The following is a 19,308-nucleotide window of genomic DNA, read 5'->3' as shown; positions in this document are numbered from 1 at the left end:
AGATCAGTGCACACCCTTTAATTGTTGAGCCATCTCCCCACTCCCAAAATTTATATTTGCTTGCCTGCTCTCTTTGAAGACAGTCTTGCTGTATAGCCCAATCTGACCTTCAACTGTTCTTTCCTTAGACTCCTGAGTTATTTTTTTATTCATTTATTTGTTTACTTATTTATTCACTTATTTTTGCAGTCATAGAGATCAAACCTAGGGCCTCTTTTGCATTCTAGGCAAATGTTTTACCATTGAACTATATACTTTCATTTGATTTTTTTGAGGCAAGATCTCAAACTATCACAGAGTAATCTGAAACTCATTCTAGTCTCATCAGGCCTCATATTCACGGAGATCCTCCTACCTCAGCCTTCTGGATGCTGGATTTACAGGCTGGTTATACACCCAGTGCAGGCACTTCATTTTAGTAGTGTCAGTTTATTCATGTTTTGTTGTTTGGAGACAGGGTTTCTCTGTAGCCCTAGCTGTCCTAGAACTCATTTTATAGACCAGGCTGGCCTTGAATTCACAGAGAACCACCTGCTTCTACCTCCTGAAAGGCTGGGATTAAAGGTGTGTGCCCCTCCACCTGACATTATTTTAGTCCTTTTAAACAAACTATTTAATTTATATTATGTGTATAGGTGTTTTGCTTGTGTACTCTGTGCATGCAGTTCCTGTGGATTCCAGAAGAGGATGTTGGATTACTTGGATTGGGATTGTAGATGGGTGTGAGCTGTCATGTGGGTGCTGAGAATTGAACCAGGTCCTTTGGAAGAGCAGCAAGTGCACTGAGTGGCATTTGACAACTGAGGTTTTGTAATTTTCTCGTTTTACAGAGACTAAGTCTCTTCATCTAAGAGGGAGGTAGAAGGCTATAGTTTTGCATGGCCGTTATAAAGGGTAGTGATAATCTATATATAGTGATTAGCATATTATAAACATTTGATTAAGGGTTAGATATCCCTATGTTAGGAGGCCTGATAGAACCAAGATGGCTAATATTAAGGATGTGATGATGTCTCTGTTCTTGCTGTATCTGTCATTGCTTTGTTAAAGTTGAATCAAACCATTGTGATTTAATTTTAGGTTTTGCTTTTTCATAGTACCAAGCTCCATAGCAACAGCCTGCTGTTTATTTATGAGCTCTGTTAGTTGATCGTGAACACAGTATGGCATTTAATTGGTTTGTTTTTAAACCAAAGACCAACACTGAAGGTTGGTTGTACTTCTCATTGATGATCCAGTGACACAGACCACTATTGTAACAAGGTTGACAGGCTTTGGTGTTTATTGACACACTTGAGGTTCAGCTTTCTGCAGTATTAGAATGATTGTTAGATCATCCTTGGATAGTGGAAATGCATTCTAAAACTCATTGCTAGTGATGATACAAATAAAGTATTCATTGCACCAGAGTGGGAATCATTCTGGGGAAATCAGAAGTTTGTTGACAATAGGCTGTTTTGTGAGCTGCATGTGTTAATTAAACAAACAACAAGGACTGATGGAATGAATAAGTGCTAATTCTCACGTGATAGCTAATTTTAGTTCTAAGGCCTCCCTCTGATCTTGGAAATGAGAATAAAAACAGTTCTTGCCTGTGTTCAGGATTTGCAGTGTCCCAGGGTGCTAACGTGACCTAGATATATTTAAGTAGTGAGGTTGGGTGACTAGACTTTGCCCTACAAAGAATTTCTAACACTTGGACTATTGTCTGCCTTTTCTTAGAACTAAAAAATGAACAGTCAATTCTGTTAATAGAGTCTAAGAATCAGTTTTCATAAGTTTTGTTTATTCCCTTCATTGGTCTTCCCTCTGATATATACTCAGTGTTTTTTGGTGGTAGGTTATAGTTCCTCATTAGTAAATCATGTGCTGTAGTTTATTAGAATGAGAGAGACTATGTGTGGTTTTTTTGGGGGGGGGATCTTGTTTTTGAGAGTTTTGATCTGTATTTCTGGCTGCCTGACATTCACTGTGTGGACCTGGATGGCCTTGAACTTGTGAAGATCTATCTGTCTCTGCCTCTTAATTGTTGAGATTGAGGATAGAAGCTTCCATTGCCTGACCATAGATTTTAGTTTTGTACAACTGAGTGTCAAATCTAAGGTTCCTGTGTATACTAGGTAAACACTGTACCACTGAGCTGTACCCCTAACTTTGCATTTTATTGTGGGGGGGGTACAGAGAAAGACAGGGAGATAGTTTTCAGTAATTTTAAAAATATTTAAAATTATGTGTAATTGCTGGGTGGTGGCATACACCTTTAATTTCAGCACCTGGAAGGCAGAAGGCAGGAGGATCTCTGTAAATTCAAGGCCAGCCCGGTCTACAGAGTGAGTTCCAGGACAGATTCCAAAGCTACACAGAGAAACCCTGTCTCGAACCCCTCTACACCCCAAACAAAAAGAAATTATGTATAATTATATCATTTCTCTTTTTCCTTTTCCTCGTCTTCCTTCTCCTATATACCCCTTGCTCTCAAATTCATGGCCCCTTCCTTCCTTCCTTCCTTCCTTCCTTCCTTCCTTCCTTCCTTCCTTCCTTCCTTCCAAGACAGGGTTTCTCTGTGGCTTTGGTGCCTGTCCTGGAACTAGCTCTTATAGACCAGGCTGGCCTTGAACTCACAGACATCCTCCTGCCTCTGCCTCCCGACTGTTGGGATTAAAGGCATGTGCCACCACCACCTGGCTGACTTCTTTCTTTTTAATTGTTGCTGTTGGTAATGATGATTTGAGTGTGTGTGTGTGTGTTTGTGTTTGAAACAGGATTTCTCTGAACAGTCCTTGCTGTCCTGGAACTTGCTTTGTAGATCAGGCTGGCCTCAAACTCACAGAGATCTGCCTTCCTCTGCCTTCTGAGTGCTGGGATTGAAGGCATGCACCACTATGCCTAGCATAAAAATGGGGGAATTTTTTTAAATTATAAAATTAGATTTTGTTTTGTTTTGGTTTTGGTTTTTGAGACAGGGTTTCAGTATGTATCCATTGTGTCTTATGTAGACCACGCTGGCCTTTAACTCACAGAGATCCACCGGCCTCTGCCTCCCGATTGCTGCATTAAATACACCTTCTAGATCACTTAATGGAAAAAATTACAGAAATGTATCATTCATATATAATATAATGACAATATTACATGTATAAAAGAAAAAAGTTGAGGGTTGGGAAGATGGCTCAGTCAATAAAATGCTACGCAAATATGACTATCTTAGGATTTCTATTGCTGTGAGGAGACACCATGATCATGGAACTCATAAAGAAATCATTTAGTTGGGGTTCACTTACAGTTCAGAGGTATAGTCCGTTATTATTATGGTGGGATATGGTGGCATGTGGTGTGCAGGTAGACAAGGTGCTAGAGAAGCAGCTGAGAATTCTACATCTTGCAAGCAGCAGGAAGTGATGAGTGTCACACCGAGCAGGCTACACCTATCCTAGCAAAGCCACACCTAATAGTGCCACTTTCTTTGGGGGCCATTTTTTTTCAAACAACTACGGTGACCTCGATTTGTTCCCCTAGTACCCTTGTAAATGCCTGGCACAATGGTGTATCCCTATAATCCTCCTGCCTGAGAAGTAGGAAGGAGGATTCCTGCGGCTTGAACTCCAGGTTCAGGGCCAACTTGGCATAGTGGTGGCTGTCAGGAATAGTGCTCTTTCAGAACGTGGACTGAGCAGAGTGGCTGCTCAGCTGTGAACAGTTTATACTGGCCATACGTATAAAGACTTTGTGTCGTTTAGCTTAGTTCACATGTCTTTGCCTGAACTGTTATTTTGAAAGCTGTTCTTAGTAGATTCCCTGGATTTGCCATCCTGGATTTTTACGTCTCCAGTGCAGAAGTAACATTGAGAAGTTGTAAGGTATTTAAGTTACTGGGTATGCACTTCAGAAAACACTTTCAAATTTTGTTTGAGAAGGCATTTCTAGATTATTAGGTTTCTTTAATTTCTAGAATTGTACATTTGAAAATTTAAAACTTTACGTGTAGTATGGTGGGTTATTACATCAGCCAGTGTATTAGAATAGGATATGATTATAGTTTAGTGTCTTACTTGAATATGGATTTTTTTTTGATGTGTAAGATTGTCTTTTATTTCTGTCATTGAAGAAGATAGGGTTAGCTTACCTTTTCTTTTTTTCCTTCGAGACAGGGTTTCTATGTAGCTTTGGAGCCTGTAGCTCTTGTAGACCAGGCGGGCCTCAAACTCACAGAGATCTGCCTGCCTTTGTCTTCTGAGTGCTGGGATTAAAGGTGTGCGCCACCACTGCCCGGCTCTAGTTTACCTGATGGTTTTTTGTTTGTTTGTTTGATTGATTTTGTTTTGAGACGGACTCTCTCTATTTGTACCTTGGCTGTGCTTTGGAACTCTGTATGTAGACCAAGCTGGCCTCAAATTTAACAAATTTGCCTGCTTCTCTCTCCAACTTGGGGAGATTAAAAGTGTGTACCACCACACCTGGCTATTACTGAACATTTTTATGCTGTTTTTCTTTTTCCATTTTGAGTGAGGTTCTGAAGAATTGTGATAGGGTCAATGATGCTGATGATAGTATAAAAGAAAAAAATAGCCAGCACTTGTAAAACACTTAGTATCAAGAGCTGTGTTCTTCTCAGACTGTCATGTGGCACTGATGTTGGTACTCTTAGCCTTAACAGCTGAGAGAAGTGTCAGGGAGGTGCATAGCTTGTCCAAAGTCTTACAGCTAAGACAGGAAACAGACAGGAATTGGAATAGAGGCACTCTTAGCCCCTGTGCTGTGCTGCATGTGTGGATGCAACTGTTCTGTGGTGGATAACTCTGCTGCTTTTCATAGGCTATGAAGATGCTAAACACCATGTGTCTGTTGTGCCAATGTTGAACGTTAGGAAATTCAAATGGGCACTGGGTCCCTAGTGCAGCACAGTGATACATCCTAACCAGTTCATCTTTTTCTCTACTCCTCAGTCTTAATTTCAAAGACCCTGAAGCAGTCAGAGCCCTGACTTGTACTCTTCTAAGAGAAGACTTTGGACTTTCTATTGATATTCCTTTGGAGAGACTAATTCCCACGGTTCCCTTGAGACTCAACTACATTCACTGGGTAGAGGATCTGATCGGTCACCAGGATTCTGACAAAAGTACTCTCCGAAGAGGAATTGACATAGGTAAGTTGAGGCTTCTTACTACTTAGAGGGACTAAAAATAAGTTTCTTAGGTGTGTACATTGTCAGTCTCTTTCTGAGCTCTTCCAGTATTTGTTGTGAAAGAATCTTTTATTTGTTGGACATGAACATTTGTCCTTGGTTTCTCTTGAGAAGAGATGTCCATGACAGTTAGGAAGCAAGGGGGTAGGAGAAGTGTGGAAGGAGAGAGAGGCCCTTGTCTACTTAGCTTACAGATTTCCACCTTAATATCTGTGTTTGTTGGGCATTGTCTACTTTCCTATTAGACAATTCTTTATTTTACTGTTGTTATTATTTTTGAAACAGGGCTTCTCTGTGTCACTCTGGTTGTCCTGGAACCTGCTCTGTAGACCAGGCTGGCTTCAAACTGAAAAAGATCTCCTGCCTCTGCTTCTTGGATGCTGGGATTAAAGGCGTGAGCCACCATGCTCTGTTCTAAAGCTTCATACCCCCTTTTCTGTTTCATTTTGGTTTGTTTTTTTGAGACATGCCATCTCTGTGTAGTCCTGACTGTCCTGGAACTAGCTGTGTAGAGCAGGCTGGCCTGGACCTCACAGAGATACTCCTGTCTGCATCCTCAGTGTTAGGATTAAAGGGATTCTCCACCATACCCAATTTACAGAATTAAAACAAAAAACAACAATAAAAAAAACAACCAATTATTGTTACACTGAGAAACCATGTCTCAAAAAACAAACAAAACCAAAACAACAAAAACTGATTATTGTTTTTACTTTATGTGTGATGTTTCATCTGCATATATGTATGTGAATCAAGTGTATGCCTGGTGCCTGCAGAGGTAGAGCCCCTGCAGATGGTTGAGCTGCCATGTGGGTGCTGGAAACTGAACCTGGGTCAGCAACATGTGCTCTTAATTGCTCAGCCTTCTTTTCAGCCCCCTACTCTCCATTACTTAAAGTTTGTACATTAGTACTCATACTGAGTTTTTTTCTTAATGTGATATTCATTTAATAAAATTGATGTCAGTTAAATAAAAAGATGTTCATGTGTGTTACCATGCCCAACCCTTATATATGTTACTTTAAAAAAATCACCTATAAGCAAATCAGTTCCAGTAATATTTATTTAAGCCTCCAATTTAAACATTTTTTTTTAAATTTTACTTCTGGTCTGATATGTCTAAAAAAGTTGAATATTTCTGCTAGGCATAGTGGCACATGCCTTTAATCCCAACATTAGCAGGAGAATCTCTGAGTAGAAGTCAGCCTCATCTATATAGTGAATTCTAAGACAGCCAGGGCCTCATCTCAAAATTAATCAAAAAACAAGGAGAGCTGGGCGGTGGTGGCACACGCCTTTAATTCCAGCACTTGGGAGGCAGAGGCAGGCGGATCTCTGTGAGTTCAAAGCGAGCCTGGTCTACAAAAGCTAGTTCCAGGACTACAGCAAAGCCCTGTCTTGAAAAACAAACAAACAAACAAGCAAACAATCCCCCTCAAAAAAACAAAACAAAACAAAAAACAAGGAGAAAAACTTGGATGTTTTAAAGTTTGTCTAGGACCCAGTCTTTTTTCCTCATTTTAGCTTTGGTTCTCTTTTGTTTCTTATCCCAGTAGCTGTCGTACAGTGAGTGCACTTTGTTGTGTTTTGCTTATTCACTCTTTGAGGGGGCTGCTACCCAGCTCTCAGAAAATCACAGGGAGTCTTTCTTTTGTAGGAATCCTTAACTTGGCTTGTTTCTAGTCAGTTTTTCTTGACTTAAATTTTCCCAGCTACCTTCTGTCTCTGGGCCTTTTCGTTTGTCTGTTTCTGTTTATACCTTATTCCATGACTTATTGTGCAGCTGGGTGGCTGGCCTCTGATGTCCTCCTTTTCTTGTTCCTGATCTTCTCTTCCCAGATTTCTCCTTCTATTTATTCTGTCTGCCAACCCTGCTTGTCCTTTCTCCTGCCTCACTATTGGCTGTTCAACTCTTTATTAGAACAATCAGGTGTTTTAGACAGATGAAGTAACACAGCTTCACAGCAGAGTTAAACAAATGCAACATAAAAGAATGCAACACATCTTTACAACATTAAACAAATGTTCCACAGCACAAATAGATGTGACAATCTTTAACTAATATTCCATAACAGCACTTATCTTTATTTTTGCTGAGACTGTTGATCACAATTTTGTGATTTTTTTTTTTTTTAATAATAGGATCTTGTTATTAACTCAGGCTGTTCTCACATTCCCACATTCAAGAAGCCCTACTGCTAGTGTTTGAACCTGAGTTGGCTAGGCAAGCATTCTACCACTGAGCTGCATCCTCATTCCCTCTTTTCTTTTTGGAGTTGGGGTTTTACTCTATTGCCCTTTCTGGCCTCCAACTCCTTATCTCAATTGATCCTTCTGTCTCAATTCCCTGTGTTTTTCAGAACTATGGAATTGTAGACATGTCCATTGTATCTGGCACCCTTTCGTGGATTTATTTTATATTATTTGCAGCTTTTTGACATAGGATCTCCTGGAACTCAGCATGTTTTGAACTCCTGATGCTATCTTGGCTCCAGAGTATTAGGCCTATGGGTCTACACCATCATATTCAGCTGACTTTATGAAGTATTTATGAATATGTACTGTCCATCTTGACTGCTACCATCGCATCATCATCTCTACCATGTGTACAGAACAGCTTCTTGGTGCTTTGCTCACACCTCTCCTCGGTTGCTCCCTGCATGCCATTGTTGGCACTGTGTCCAGAAAATATGTATCAGTCTAAGTGTGATCATATCTGTTTGAACTAGTTGCTTTTGTGATAAATACTTTTTTTTGAGACAGGGTTTCTCTGTGTCGCCGTGGCTATCCTGGAACTTTCTCTGTAAATCAAACTAACCTCGAACTCAGAGATCTGCTTGCCTCTGCCTCCTGAGTGCCAGGATTAAAGCCTTAGCGTGGCCTATTGGAATTTCCATTTTCTCATCTTTACTCTCTTCTCTGGTTTCTTTAAGCCTCAGCTTACATGATTTTTCTTTTTTTTTTTTTTTTTTTCTTTTTTTTGTTTTTCGAGACAGGGTTTCCCTGTAGTTTCTAGAGCCTGTCCTGGAACTAGCTCTTGTAGACCAGGCTGGTCTCAAATTCAGAGATCCGCCTGCCTCTGCCTCCCGGCATGATTTTTCTTTTGTTTTCCACACTTTTAGACCCTCAGACCTTTGTATTTGTTATTTGTTGTGCCTCAAACTTCTCGTCTTCATCCTGTTTGTTCCCATTTATACTGTACTCACCAACTCAAGCTTGGTTTTTCAGTAAAAGCCTTCTCTGACCTTGCAACCTAGGAAAGGTTACTTTCTTGGTTATAATACTGGGTTAATATTTTTATTTGCCACTAGACTGCAAACTAGTTAAGATAATTTCTCAAGGCCTAGCAAAGTTGTTGGATAAAGGAATTCTAAGTCCTTCATGTGAAATAATCTCTGGAGACCTGATGGAGTTCACTTAAAACTCTGATCTTTTATGTTCTTGGTAGAAGATGACTGATGGGCCTAGCAAGCTAAGAGCTTCCTATGCAGATACTGTGATCTCAGCACTTGGATTGTAACACGATAGCAAGATAGCAAGTTCCAGGCTGATGCTGGCCTGGGTTGTGCAGTGAGACCATAACTGGAAGTGGGGGAAAGGATTCTAGCCTATTTGGCGCTAATTGCATTTCAGTTATGCTCCAGACCCTCTGAAGTAGCACTTGGGGATACACGAGGTTAATGGATTTTAGCTCTTCACAAGGGGCAATGCTTGCTGAAATCATGTTCTTTCTAATTTGGGTTCTATATAAATTCTTCCCCTAGTCTCCAACAGTTTGCTCTAATTCTATGGCTAAGTGTTCCATTTTTATTTATCATTATAAAGATTATTACCCACTTAAAATGTCATTTGGTTTTCTAGGGATATCATAATGTCAGGATGCAAGTTTCGTTGTCTTGAGGATTGAAGAACAGTTTTAGGAGGTTAAGGGGATAGGTCTTTTACTTGCACTTTTTTCTCCCATTGAGACAAAATTAAAAAGGTTTCTTTTTTCTTGAGAGATGAGAACATTCTAAATGACTCTAGCCCTCCATAATGCCCAGGCCTAAGCAAATGACTCTTGAGGAACTGGATGTCTTCTTCTCTCTTTCTACCTCCCAAATCCCCAAGGAGGTGTTTGCCTGACATCATCAGGGCCAGGAGACAATAACTGGCTGAAAAGAGGTTAAAAGTTGCAGCCATTAATTTGGTCTCTGTTTCCCAGCCTGTTTAGAATAGGTCATGAGGAAGTGATGGGGTAAATGTGCTTCTGGGTTAGGAGCAGTTCCAGATCCTGCGGAGAGCTACCGTGGAATCAGTTCGTGGTCAGGGGAAAGCAGCCCTGGAATGGCTGATTCAGGCTGTAGCCATCGAGAGAAACCCTAGATTTCTTCCCCTTGGATATACTCAGTCTGATCTAATTGGTCAGGATTTGTCAGTGGTTGTAAGGCAGCATTTGAGGAGGAAAGTAGACCAGTCCAAGGTTAGGGGCTCTACATGTAAATTTAGAAACAAATACTGGTTGTTGAAGCTGACTTTTTTTTCCCTTCCCTGAACCATTGGCTTCTTATTATGTCTTTTGAACCTGTGCTAGGACTTGTCAATGAGTGATATTCTATACAACTACAGGGAGTCAGATCATTTGATGCCATGAAATTAGACACACACACACCTTCTGCTTTTCAGGAATGAACTATGTGTTTATCTGCATATTTTCTTTGTTTTCTTTGAGACAGGGTCTCAAACTCACAGTTTTCTTGCCTCTGCTTCCTATGTGTGTCACTGTGTCCAACTTACATTGATTTAAGATACTGCTGTGTTTTAACAAATAGCATTACATTGAGAAAATTGAGTTTCGTGTGGGACATAAAAACTTTTATAAGCAAATTAAAATTTATTACAGTATTTTGGCCACCAGGTTACTAAGCTGTGTTTTCCTGGGTCTCCAGTTGTCTACACTTCATTTATACACAGCGTACAAGAGCAGGGCAGGAAGGTTTCTGTCCTATGGGAAGTTTGTACTTAGGAGAGAAGTGAAATGAGGAGCAAGCCCGGTAGCCACAGAATATCTTCACTAGTGAGTTAGTGGAGACTTGAAAGAATTCTTAGAAAGAAGGGTTTTTATTGTTCCCACCTTTCCCTCTCATATGTGGGATGTGCTTGGGTTTTTATTTCCTAGGTACCGGAGCATCCTGCATCTATCCCTTACTTGGAGCAACCTTAAATGGCTGGTATTTTCTGGCAACAGAAGTAGATGATATGTGCTTCAATTATGCCAAGAAAAATGTGGAACAGAATAACCTCTCTGATCTCATTAAAGGTTGGTTCTTCTGAATAAATAGCCCCTCGTGCTTTGTTTATTAAAACTTCTGTAATTTAAAATGTCTTATTACCTTCTGTGGGGTTTTTGTTTTGAGACAGGGTCTCACTTTGTAGACCTGGTTGACCTTGAACTCACAGAGATCCTCATGCCTCCTTTCTTTCTCATTATTATTGTTATTATTATTATTATTATTGTTGTTGCTATTATTGTTATTATTTTACTATATGTTCTTAAGTGGTTTTGATATGTACTTTTTGGTGGGGTGTTTTTTGAGACAGAATTTCTCTGTGTAGCTATGGCTGTTCTGGAACTTGCTCTGTAGATCAGGCTGGATTTGAACTTGCAGAAATCTACCTGCTCTGCCTCCTGAATGCTGGGACTAATGGTGTATGCCACTACCTCCTGCTTATATACTTTATTTTATAGAACTGCAAGATTAAATGCACATCCCCTGCCCTCATGTGTAATCAACTTCTTCCATTATTGATTTCCAGTACTGGAGTGGGTTAAGTGTACTTTTATTTAACACATTATTATCTTCTAACGTTTATAGTTTAGGACTAGCAAGATGGCTCAGTAGGTAAAAGTGCTTGCTTGCTTTGCAGTTCTGGTGGTCCAAGTTTGATCTTGGAATCCATGGTGCAAAGAGAACTGTCTTCTGAAAGTTGTCCTCTGGTTGTTGGTATTCTCATGTACACATAGACATGCACACACACAACGCACACACAGTGAGGGGGGCACAAGATATCTCAGCTGCTAAGGTGCTAAGTCACCAAACTGACAACCTGAGTTTAGTCCCTTGACCTTAGAACCCACGATGGAGAGAATTGACCAACTTCTACAAGTAACGATTTCCACATGTGCACACACAATAATTTTTTTTTTTTTAAAAGAAATGAATGTAAAACCCTAAGTCTGTAGTTTAAAACATTTATTTTTCCTGAGACTTACGGGTCTCCTGGGTGATGGACAAGCACTGAATCTTTGAGCTATACCTAGCCTTTACAATTTTTTATTTTATTATTTTATGTGTATAGGTGTTTATGTCTGTGCACCACTTTCTGTGCCTGTGCCCACAGAGGCCAGTAGATCTCCTGAAAGTGGAGTTACAGCTGATTGTGAGCTGCTATATGGCTGCTGAGAACTGAACTGAGATCCTCTGTCAGAGTAACCAATGCTTTTAACCACTGAGCCATCTCTCCTGCCCCATCTATATATCTTTTATGGTGAGGTGTTTGTTAAGGTCTTTGACCTGTTTTTCAGTGAATTTTCTTTTCTTTTTTCTTTTTTTGTGTGTGTGGGTGTGTTTTGAGACAGAATTTCTCTGTTGCTTTGGAGTCTGTCCTAGAACTAGCTTACCAAGTGCTGAGATTAAAGGCGTGCGCCACCACCACCTGGCTTTAGTGTAGATTTATTTTAAAATTATATATTAACTTTTTTTTCTTTCTTTCTGAGACAGGGTCTTACTGTGTAGCTCTTGCTCTTCTGGAACTCATGCTGTAGACCAGGCTGGCCTGGAACTCACAGTGATCCTCCTGCCTCTGCCTCCCTAGTGCCGGGATTAAAGGCTTGTGCCGCTATAGCTGGCATATGTTCTTTTTGAAAATGCTTTCTTGCAGCCTGTGGCTTTTCATTCTTTTGGCAGAGTCTTTTCCAGAGCAAAGTGTTTAATGTGAAATTCAGTGCTTTCTTTTTACTTCATGTTCCATGCCTTGGTGTCTTATCTATGAAGTCACTTCCTGGCCAAAGTTGTGTTTTCCTATATTATTTTCTAGAAGTTTTATTATGAGTCTGTGATGTGTTTTGAGTTAATTGGGGTAGGTGGATAAAGAAACGTTCTGGGGATTGAACCCAGAACTTTATAAATGCTAGACAAGTACTTTGCCACTGAACTGTATCCGCAGGTTCACCTTTCGGGTTTTTCAAACTTTTTTTAATATGGCTTTTCTCTGTAATCTATACCATGTAGTGTAGATTGGCCTGAGACTTGGATCTTTCTGAATAAATCAACTGGTTCTACCTAGATAGAGGTTATGAGTAGATAAGGAAGTCTTCTCCTGCTGGTCTTGGGCAGCTTTTTTTAAAAATTTATTTATTTAATATGTATACAATGTTCTGTGTGTATGTCTGCAGGCCAGAAGAGGGCACCAGACCTCATTACAGATGGTTGTGAGTCACCATGTGGTTGCCGGGAATTGAACTCAGGACCTTTGGAAGACAGGCAATGCTCTTAACCACTGAGCCATCTCCAGCCCCTTGGGCAGCTTTTGTTTCCATCCCATGTTTGGCAGTAGTGCAGGCTATAGATGAAAACGTGTTCTTCAGCTGGCTCTTATGAGTTCTTAGCCCATCCTCAGCAGCCAGTGTGACAACTCATAGCCTACAAGACTTGACAGTTCCCTGAAATTCTTCCAGACCAGGGCTTGCACTTGTTTCTCTCTCTCTCTCTCTCTCTCTCTCTCTCTCTCTCTCTCTCTCTCTCTCTCTCTCTCTCTCTCTCTCTCTCTCTCTCTCTCTCTCTCTCTCTCTCTCTCTCTTCCTTGAGACAGAGTTTCTTTGTATTGCTTTAGAGCCCATCCTGGAACTCACTCTTTCTGCCTTTGTGGTGGTTTTATTGTGAATAGGTAATGAACGCTTTTGCTTTCTAATGCTACATTCATTTAGTGCATTTTTATGCTGTTTCTTAGGGACTTTGCTATTTCACATGATCCCAAACAGTGCTAAAGTATCTTGTGTTTGTATGTGCCATAGAGAAAATACATTTTGCTTAGACAAGTTCTGGTGAGTCAGCAAAATATATTTTTAAATTTTTAATTTAAAAAATTGTGTATAGCCGGTGGTGGTGGCGCACGCCTTTAATCCCAGCACTCGTGAGGCAGTGGAAGGCAGATCTCTGTGAGTTCGAGGCCAGCCTGGTCTACAAGAGCTAGTTTCAGAACAGGCCCCAAAACTACAGAGAAACCCCGTCTTGAAAAACCTAAACAAACAAACACATAAATAAATAAATTTGTGTATGTATTGCTATTTAACCTGCATGTATGTGTCTGCACTACATGTGTGTCTAGTGCCCAGGGGACTAGAAGATGGAGTCAAGATATCCTGAAACTGGAATTACAGAAGTGGTGCACCAACATGTGGGTGCTGGGAATGGAACCTCAGTCCTGGGAAAAAGCAGCAGTGCTCCTAACTGCTGAGCTGTCTTTCTAGTCACCCCTGCCCACACTCCTTTTTTGATTCAGGGTCTCACTAGATAGCCCTAGCTGGTCTGGAAATCTTTTTGTAGACCAGACTAGTTTCAAACTCATAGAGATCTGCCTTTATCTGGCTCCTGAGTGTTAGGATTAAAGGCTTGTGCCCCTACACCTCAGCAGCAGTGTATATTAAATGAATTATCTGTAAGTCAAAACAGACTGAAGATGAGGTTATGTATTTCAGGCTTTCAGAAACTGAAGTAGCACTGTACTCTCCAAAGGCGTTTGTATTTGTATTACAGATACAAATAGATTAAAGTTACCATGAATAAAAAGTAATAGGCATTTCTTTATTTTTCTGATTTATTTGCTTATTTTCAATTCTAACTGCAGGCTCTCCTTCCTCCAAAAAATAGGTATTTGTGAAGTAGCTTATTTTTTTGTGTGTGAGCAGGTACATGTGTGTATGTGTCTTTGGAAGTGTCCCAAAGTCTGCATCAGGGTATTCTTCAACCACTTTCTACTTTATTATTTAAAAATTTAAAAAAATACGTGTATGAGTGTTGTCTCTGCTTATGTCTCTGTGCACCACATGCATACAGTGCCTTCAGAGGCCAGAAGGTGTCAGATTCTCCTGGGACTGAAGTTACTGGTGGTTGTTAGCTGCCTGTGGTGATTGGAATAGAAAAGGTGTTCTCTGGAAGAACAGCTAATGTTCTTAACCATTAAGCCATCTATACAGCTCCTTCACTGTGTTTTTTGAGACAGGGTCTTACACTGAACCTGGAGCTCAATGATTCAGCTAGGCTGCCTGGCCTGCAAGCCCCAGGTATCCTCTGTCTCTGTTACCTCATCGTTGAGGTTATAGGGTGTGCTGTCATGTCCAGCTTTTATGTGGGTGCTAAGGATCAAGTCCTTGTGTTTGTGTGGCAGGCATTTTACTGACCTAGCCAAATCCTAAGCGACTGATATTTTTAAGGGGAAAGCACCAATCATTAACTCTTATTTTGAAAATACATAAGGTTAGTTGGGTTGTACTGTTGCACTCCTTTAATACTTGCACTAGGGAGGCAGAGGTGAGTGGAAATCTGAGTTTGAGTCCAACCTGGTCTACATAGTGAGACTGTCTCAGAAAAACAAATCCAAATAAGAAAAAATGTAATATAGGCTGTTCTTGATTTTTCTATCCTGCTTCTGCCTCCCAGATGCTCAGATTATAGGCTTGGGCCATGACTCCCTGCTAAATTATCTTAATTTTAGTATATAGATATTTGCTAGAACTAGGCCATCTCTATCTTTTGATCATTCATTTACGTTTTATGACTATTACATTTTGACACAGTTTTAAATTTTTGGAAGATTTATTTTATGTGAATAAATGTTTTGCCTACATATAAGTCTGTGCACTACATGTAAGCCTGGTGCCTTCAGATGTCAGAAGAATGTGTTGGCTCTTTTGGAACTGGAGTTCCAGATGATTATGAACCACCATGTGGGTACAGGGAACCGAACATGGGTCCTGAAGAGAAATAAGTATTCTTACCCACTCTCCGGCTCCTTATTAATTTTTAATTATAATTGATTTAGTTTTCAGTCAAATGAATATAAATTTATTACAGAAGAGTGAGCATTCTCAAGAATAGGGGGAGTTTTAGGGGAGAAACCTTTTGTTTTATTGAGCAGGTTGTATTATGCCTCTTCATAAAAGAAATAACACTTTTCCTAGTAGTGTTAACACATATCGCTAAGGGGAGCATTGATATGGCTAATGCAGCAGATTGATTCTCCATTTCTGCCTCTTGCTGGGAATGCTATGAAGGAATTTATATACACGTTTGCCTTCATTTTCCTCCTCAGTTGTGTATTGTTTTGTGTACTTATTTTAAAACCTTGACAAAATAGTAACTAACAGTCCCTGCTTTCTCCCTCAGTGGTAAAAGTGCCACAGAAGACACTCCTAATGGATGCGCTTAAAGAAGAGTCTGAGATCGTCTATGATTTCTGCATGTGCAACCCTCCCTTTTTTGCTAATGAGTTGGAAGCCCAGGTAAAGCTCCTTTAAAGTCATCAATCACTTAGTAATTTTACCTCATTTGCAGACATACAAGCAAAAGGCAGTTTTTCTTTAGTTAGTATAATTTAGAATATTGATTGTTTTAAGATGAACCCAGTACAGATGGACTTCAAAGTTAAAAAATTTAATTTATGTAGCGGAAAAGTCAGTTACTCATGTTTCAGGAACAGTTTGATTGAGGAGTTCATAATAATAAAAAGCTGGGGCTCTTTATTTCTTCTTTCCCCTTGACTCTGGCCTGGCTCTCTGCTGTCTTTTCTTAGGCTTGTCTGGTTGGAGTTAAATAGTACTTAGTGGGAGAGGGTGAAGAGAGAGCTCTTTCTTCCCTAAATTCTGAACTTAAAAACAGTTTTAAAATGTAAATGTATTATGTATTCTATGTGTATGACTGTTTTGCCTTTGTGAATGTTGGTACACCACATATATGCCTAGTACCTTTAAAGGCCAGCCCCTGGGTCATATGGTTGTGAGCCATCATGTGTGTGCTGGAATTAAAACCCAGTTCTCTGGAGCAACATTTAGTGTTCTTAACCTATGAGCTATTTCTTCAACCTCCATGCTTTGAACTTTTAAAATTGAACCAAGGTAGGTCCCAGTTTCTTCTGGACTGAGCTTATCAACCTAGGGACAAAAAATTACTGCTTTTTGTCATTTGGTAGCAAATAGATGGCTAAATAGTGAAAAAATGTATTGACTTTTAGATAATGAACAACATTGGATAAAATGAACTGGTAGGTGGAAGCTTGTTCCTAGTACATGGGAGACTGAGGCAGGAGGATTGCAAGTTCCAGACTAGTCTGAATTTAGAATAAGTTTTAACCTGTTTGAAGCACTGTAGTGAGACCCTATCTCAAAATTTCAAAAAGAGGGCTAGAAATATATCTCAGTGGTAGAGTGTTGGCATGGTATGTGAAAGGCCCTAGCTTCAAACCTTAGCGCCGTAACAACCAAAACATACTGTATTGAAAAATTCAGCCAGGCAGTGGTGGTTGCACGCCTTTAATCTCAGCATTCTACAGGCACATACAGGTGGATCTCTAGGTTTAAAGTCAACCTGGTCTACAGAGCGAGTTCCAGGACAGCCAGAGCTACACAGAGGAAACCCTGTCTCATAAAAACAAAACAAACAAACAATTTTTTTTTAATAGGGCCTGGAGAGATGGCTCAGCAGTTAAAGAGCACTTACTGTTCTTACAGAGGACCTTGGTTTAGTTTTCAGCACCGACATGCAGCTCACAACCTATCTGTAACTTCATTTCCAGGGAATCTGACCCCGCCTTCTGGGCTCTTGTAGTACACATACATGCATGCAAACAAACACACCATAAACTGTTAAAAATTACTGTTAATATTTATTATTATTAAAAATAACAATAATAATAATAATTATTATTATTATTTTAGACAAGGTCTCACCATATAGGCTGGCCTGAAACTCATAGAAGCTTCTTCCTCTCAAGTGCTGGGATTAAAGGTGTGCACCATCATGCTCAACTAAAAAAATAAATCTTCAAAAAGATTTTTTGACAAAGTGGGGGAATTTGGGCAGAAGTTTATTAGAAATAATAATAATATTCCTTATTAGAAAATAAAGTGGAGTGCATTTAAAATAATTAAAAATTTAACTTTTTTGTAAGTTTGTGAAGAAAAGTAACCATACTCTGCAATAAAATGGATTAAAAGTGTTGTTTCTCTACATCCAGAGAATATAGATAGGGTTTAGGAAGACTTGATGGCACAGCACTAAGAGCAGCCGGTGCTCCTACTGCTGAGCATTTTTCCAGCCCCTAAATATCTTATTTTACTGTTCTTTAAATTTGAGACAGAGGTTAATAAGTTGCCTCTCTCTGGTATGCCAGACAGTTTTCTACATTGACAACTGCTCATTTTCCAGCCATAGAATGTGGTTCCTCAGCACTTGTTAACATCTGTAGCTTTGGTATGCCACCCCAGTGGGTGGAGAGTGGTGTTTCCCTGATGGCCGACTCTGCTGAACATCTTATCATGTGCTTAGTGGCCGTTTGCTCATCCTCCATGGCATAGTGCCATTCAGATACCTCCTCACCTACCTGCTTCCACTGTGAAGGTTCTAATTAGACCCTCACAGCTCTTGCTAAACTCTGTACACTGAGCTGATTTGCAGCCCTGTACTCTTGACCCACTGTTGTTTGTTTTGCAGTAAAAATGGCTTTTGAACCTGGGACCGTGCACATACAGGGCAAGCACTGTGGGCTAAGCTATGTCCCTACCATCCTTCTTCTTTGTCCATTTTTAAATTGGGTTACTTTTCTTCCTTTATACATTCTAGATACAAGTCCCTTTAATTACGGTGATTTGTAGACTTTTTTTATATTCTTTAGTTTGTCTTCAATTTTTGATGGTAACCTTTACAGTGAAGCTGATTTTAGTTTTGATGAAATACAATTTATCTATTTTGTGTTGTTATTATGCTTTTTGGTGTTGTATCTAAGAAATCAGTGGCTAATCCAAGTTAATGGAAATTTACTTTTATGTTTTCTTCTTGAGAGTTTTATCGTTTTTACCTATTTTTTAAAAATGTAATTTAGTTAACTTTATTTTATGTGGATTGGTGTGAAGGTATCAGATCCCCAGAAACTGGAGTTACAAACAGTTGTTAGCTGTCATGTGGGTACCGGGAATTGAACCCCGGTCCTCTGGAAGAATAGCCAGTGCTCTTAACCGCTGAGCCATCTCTCTAGCCCCCTTGTTTTACCTCATATTTATGTCATTGATTCATTTGAGTTAATTTTTCATATGAAGTGAGGTAAGGATGGATTAAATACTTAAATGTAAAAAACATAAGTATTAGAAGAAAACATAAGTAAATATTGATTTAATCTTTGGGTAGATTTCCTGGCCATGGTATCAAGACAATACAAAAAGGAAAAGCAACAGATTGGGCTATATAAAAGGTAAATGTTTTTATACTTAGTCCCCAGGGCCTTGTGCATGCTAGGCAGATGGTTTATCACCAGACTACAACCCCAGCTGGCTGTGTGACCTTTTAAATCTTCAGTGTAGCGCAATAATAGCTTGATTACATTCAAAGACCATGGCTTTTGTTGTTGTTTTTGTTTAGGGTGTAAACTCTCGGAATTCTCGAAGACCTCCACCTAGTTCCGTAAATACAGGAGGCATCACAGAAATCATGGCAGAAGGAGGTGAACTAGAATTTGTTAAAAGGATAATCCATGACAGTTTACAACTTAAAAAAAGATTACGGTGAGTAGGATTATTTGTCTCATGTAATCCTAAAGAAACTATGTCACTTTAAGGAAGAATAATCACTGGGACTGAAAAATAAGTAGATAATGTCCAAAAGACTACACAGATAAAGGGGAGGGAAATCCCAGATGATTGCATTGCTCCCATTAGTGTGGTCCTGTGACGGAACGAAACTGACTCAAATACGGCTTTTGATTAGAAAACAGATGGGTTTGAATCTGTCCCATGAACCAGAATCAATTTGTTGCCTAGTCCTTGAAGCAATTGAGGTTCTTGGACTCAGTTTGCTAAACAGTGACAGATGTGAGGACAT

At 39.7% G+C, this 19,308-nt stretch overlaps 1 protein-coding gene across 1 annotated transcript in view; it reads left to right on the top strand.

Moving 5' to 3' along the window:
- Positions 1-19,308, top strand: part of Mettl16 (methyltransferase 16, N6-methyladenosine) — a 47,522-nt gene that overhangs the window by 7,726 nt on the left and 20,488 nt on the right. The window contains exons 3-6 of the mRNA XM_038326329.1: positions 4,944-5,143; positions 10,341-10,481; positions 15,607-15,722; positions 18,850-18,992. Of these exons, the coding sequence (XP_038182257.1) occupies positions 4,944-5,143; positions 10,341-10,481; positions 15,607-15,722; positions 18,850-18,992 (600 nt within the window). The remainder of the gene's footprint in view (positions 1-4,943; positions 5,144-10,340; positions 10,482-15,606; positions 15,723-18,849; positions 18,993-19,308) is intronic.

The sequence above is a fragment of the Arvicola amphibius genome, chromosome 4, assembly GCF_903992535.2.
Source record: "Arvicola amphibius chromosome 4, mArvAmp1.2, whole genome shotgun sequence".
In the NCBI taxonomy this organism is placed as follows: Eukaryota; Metazoa; Chordata; class Mammalia; order Rodentia; family Cricetidae; genus Arvicola; species Arvicola amphibius.
This window is presented reverse-complemented; position numbering and strand designations above follow the sequence as displayed.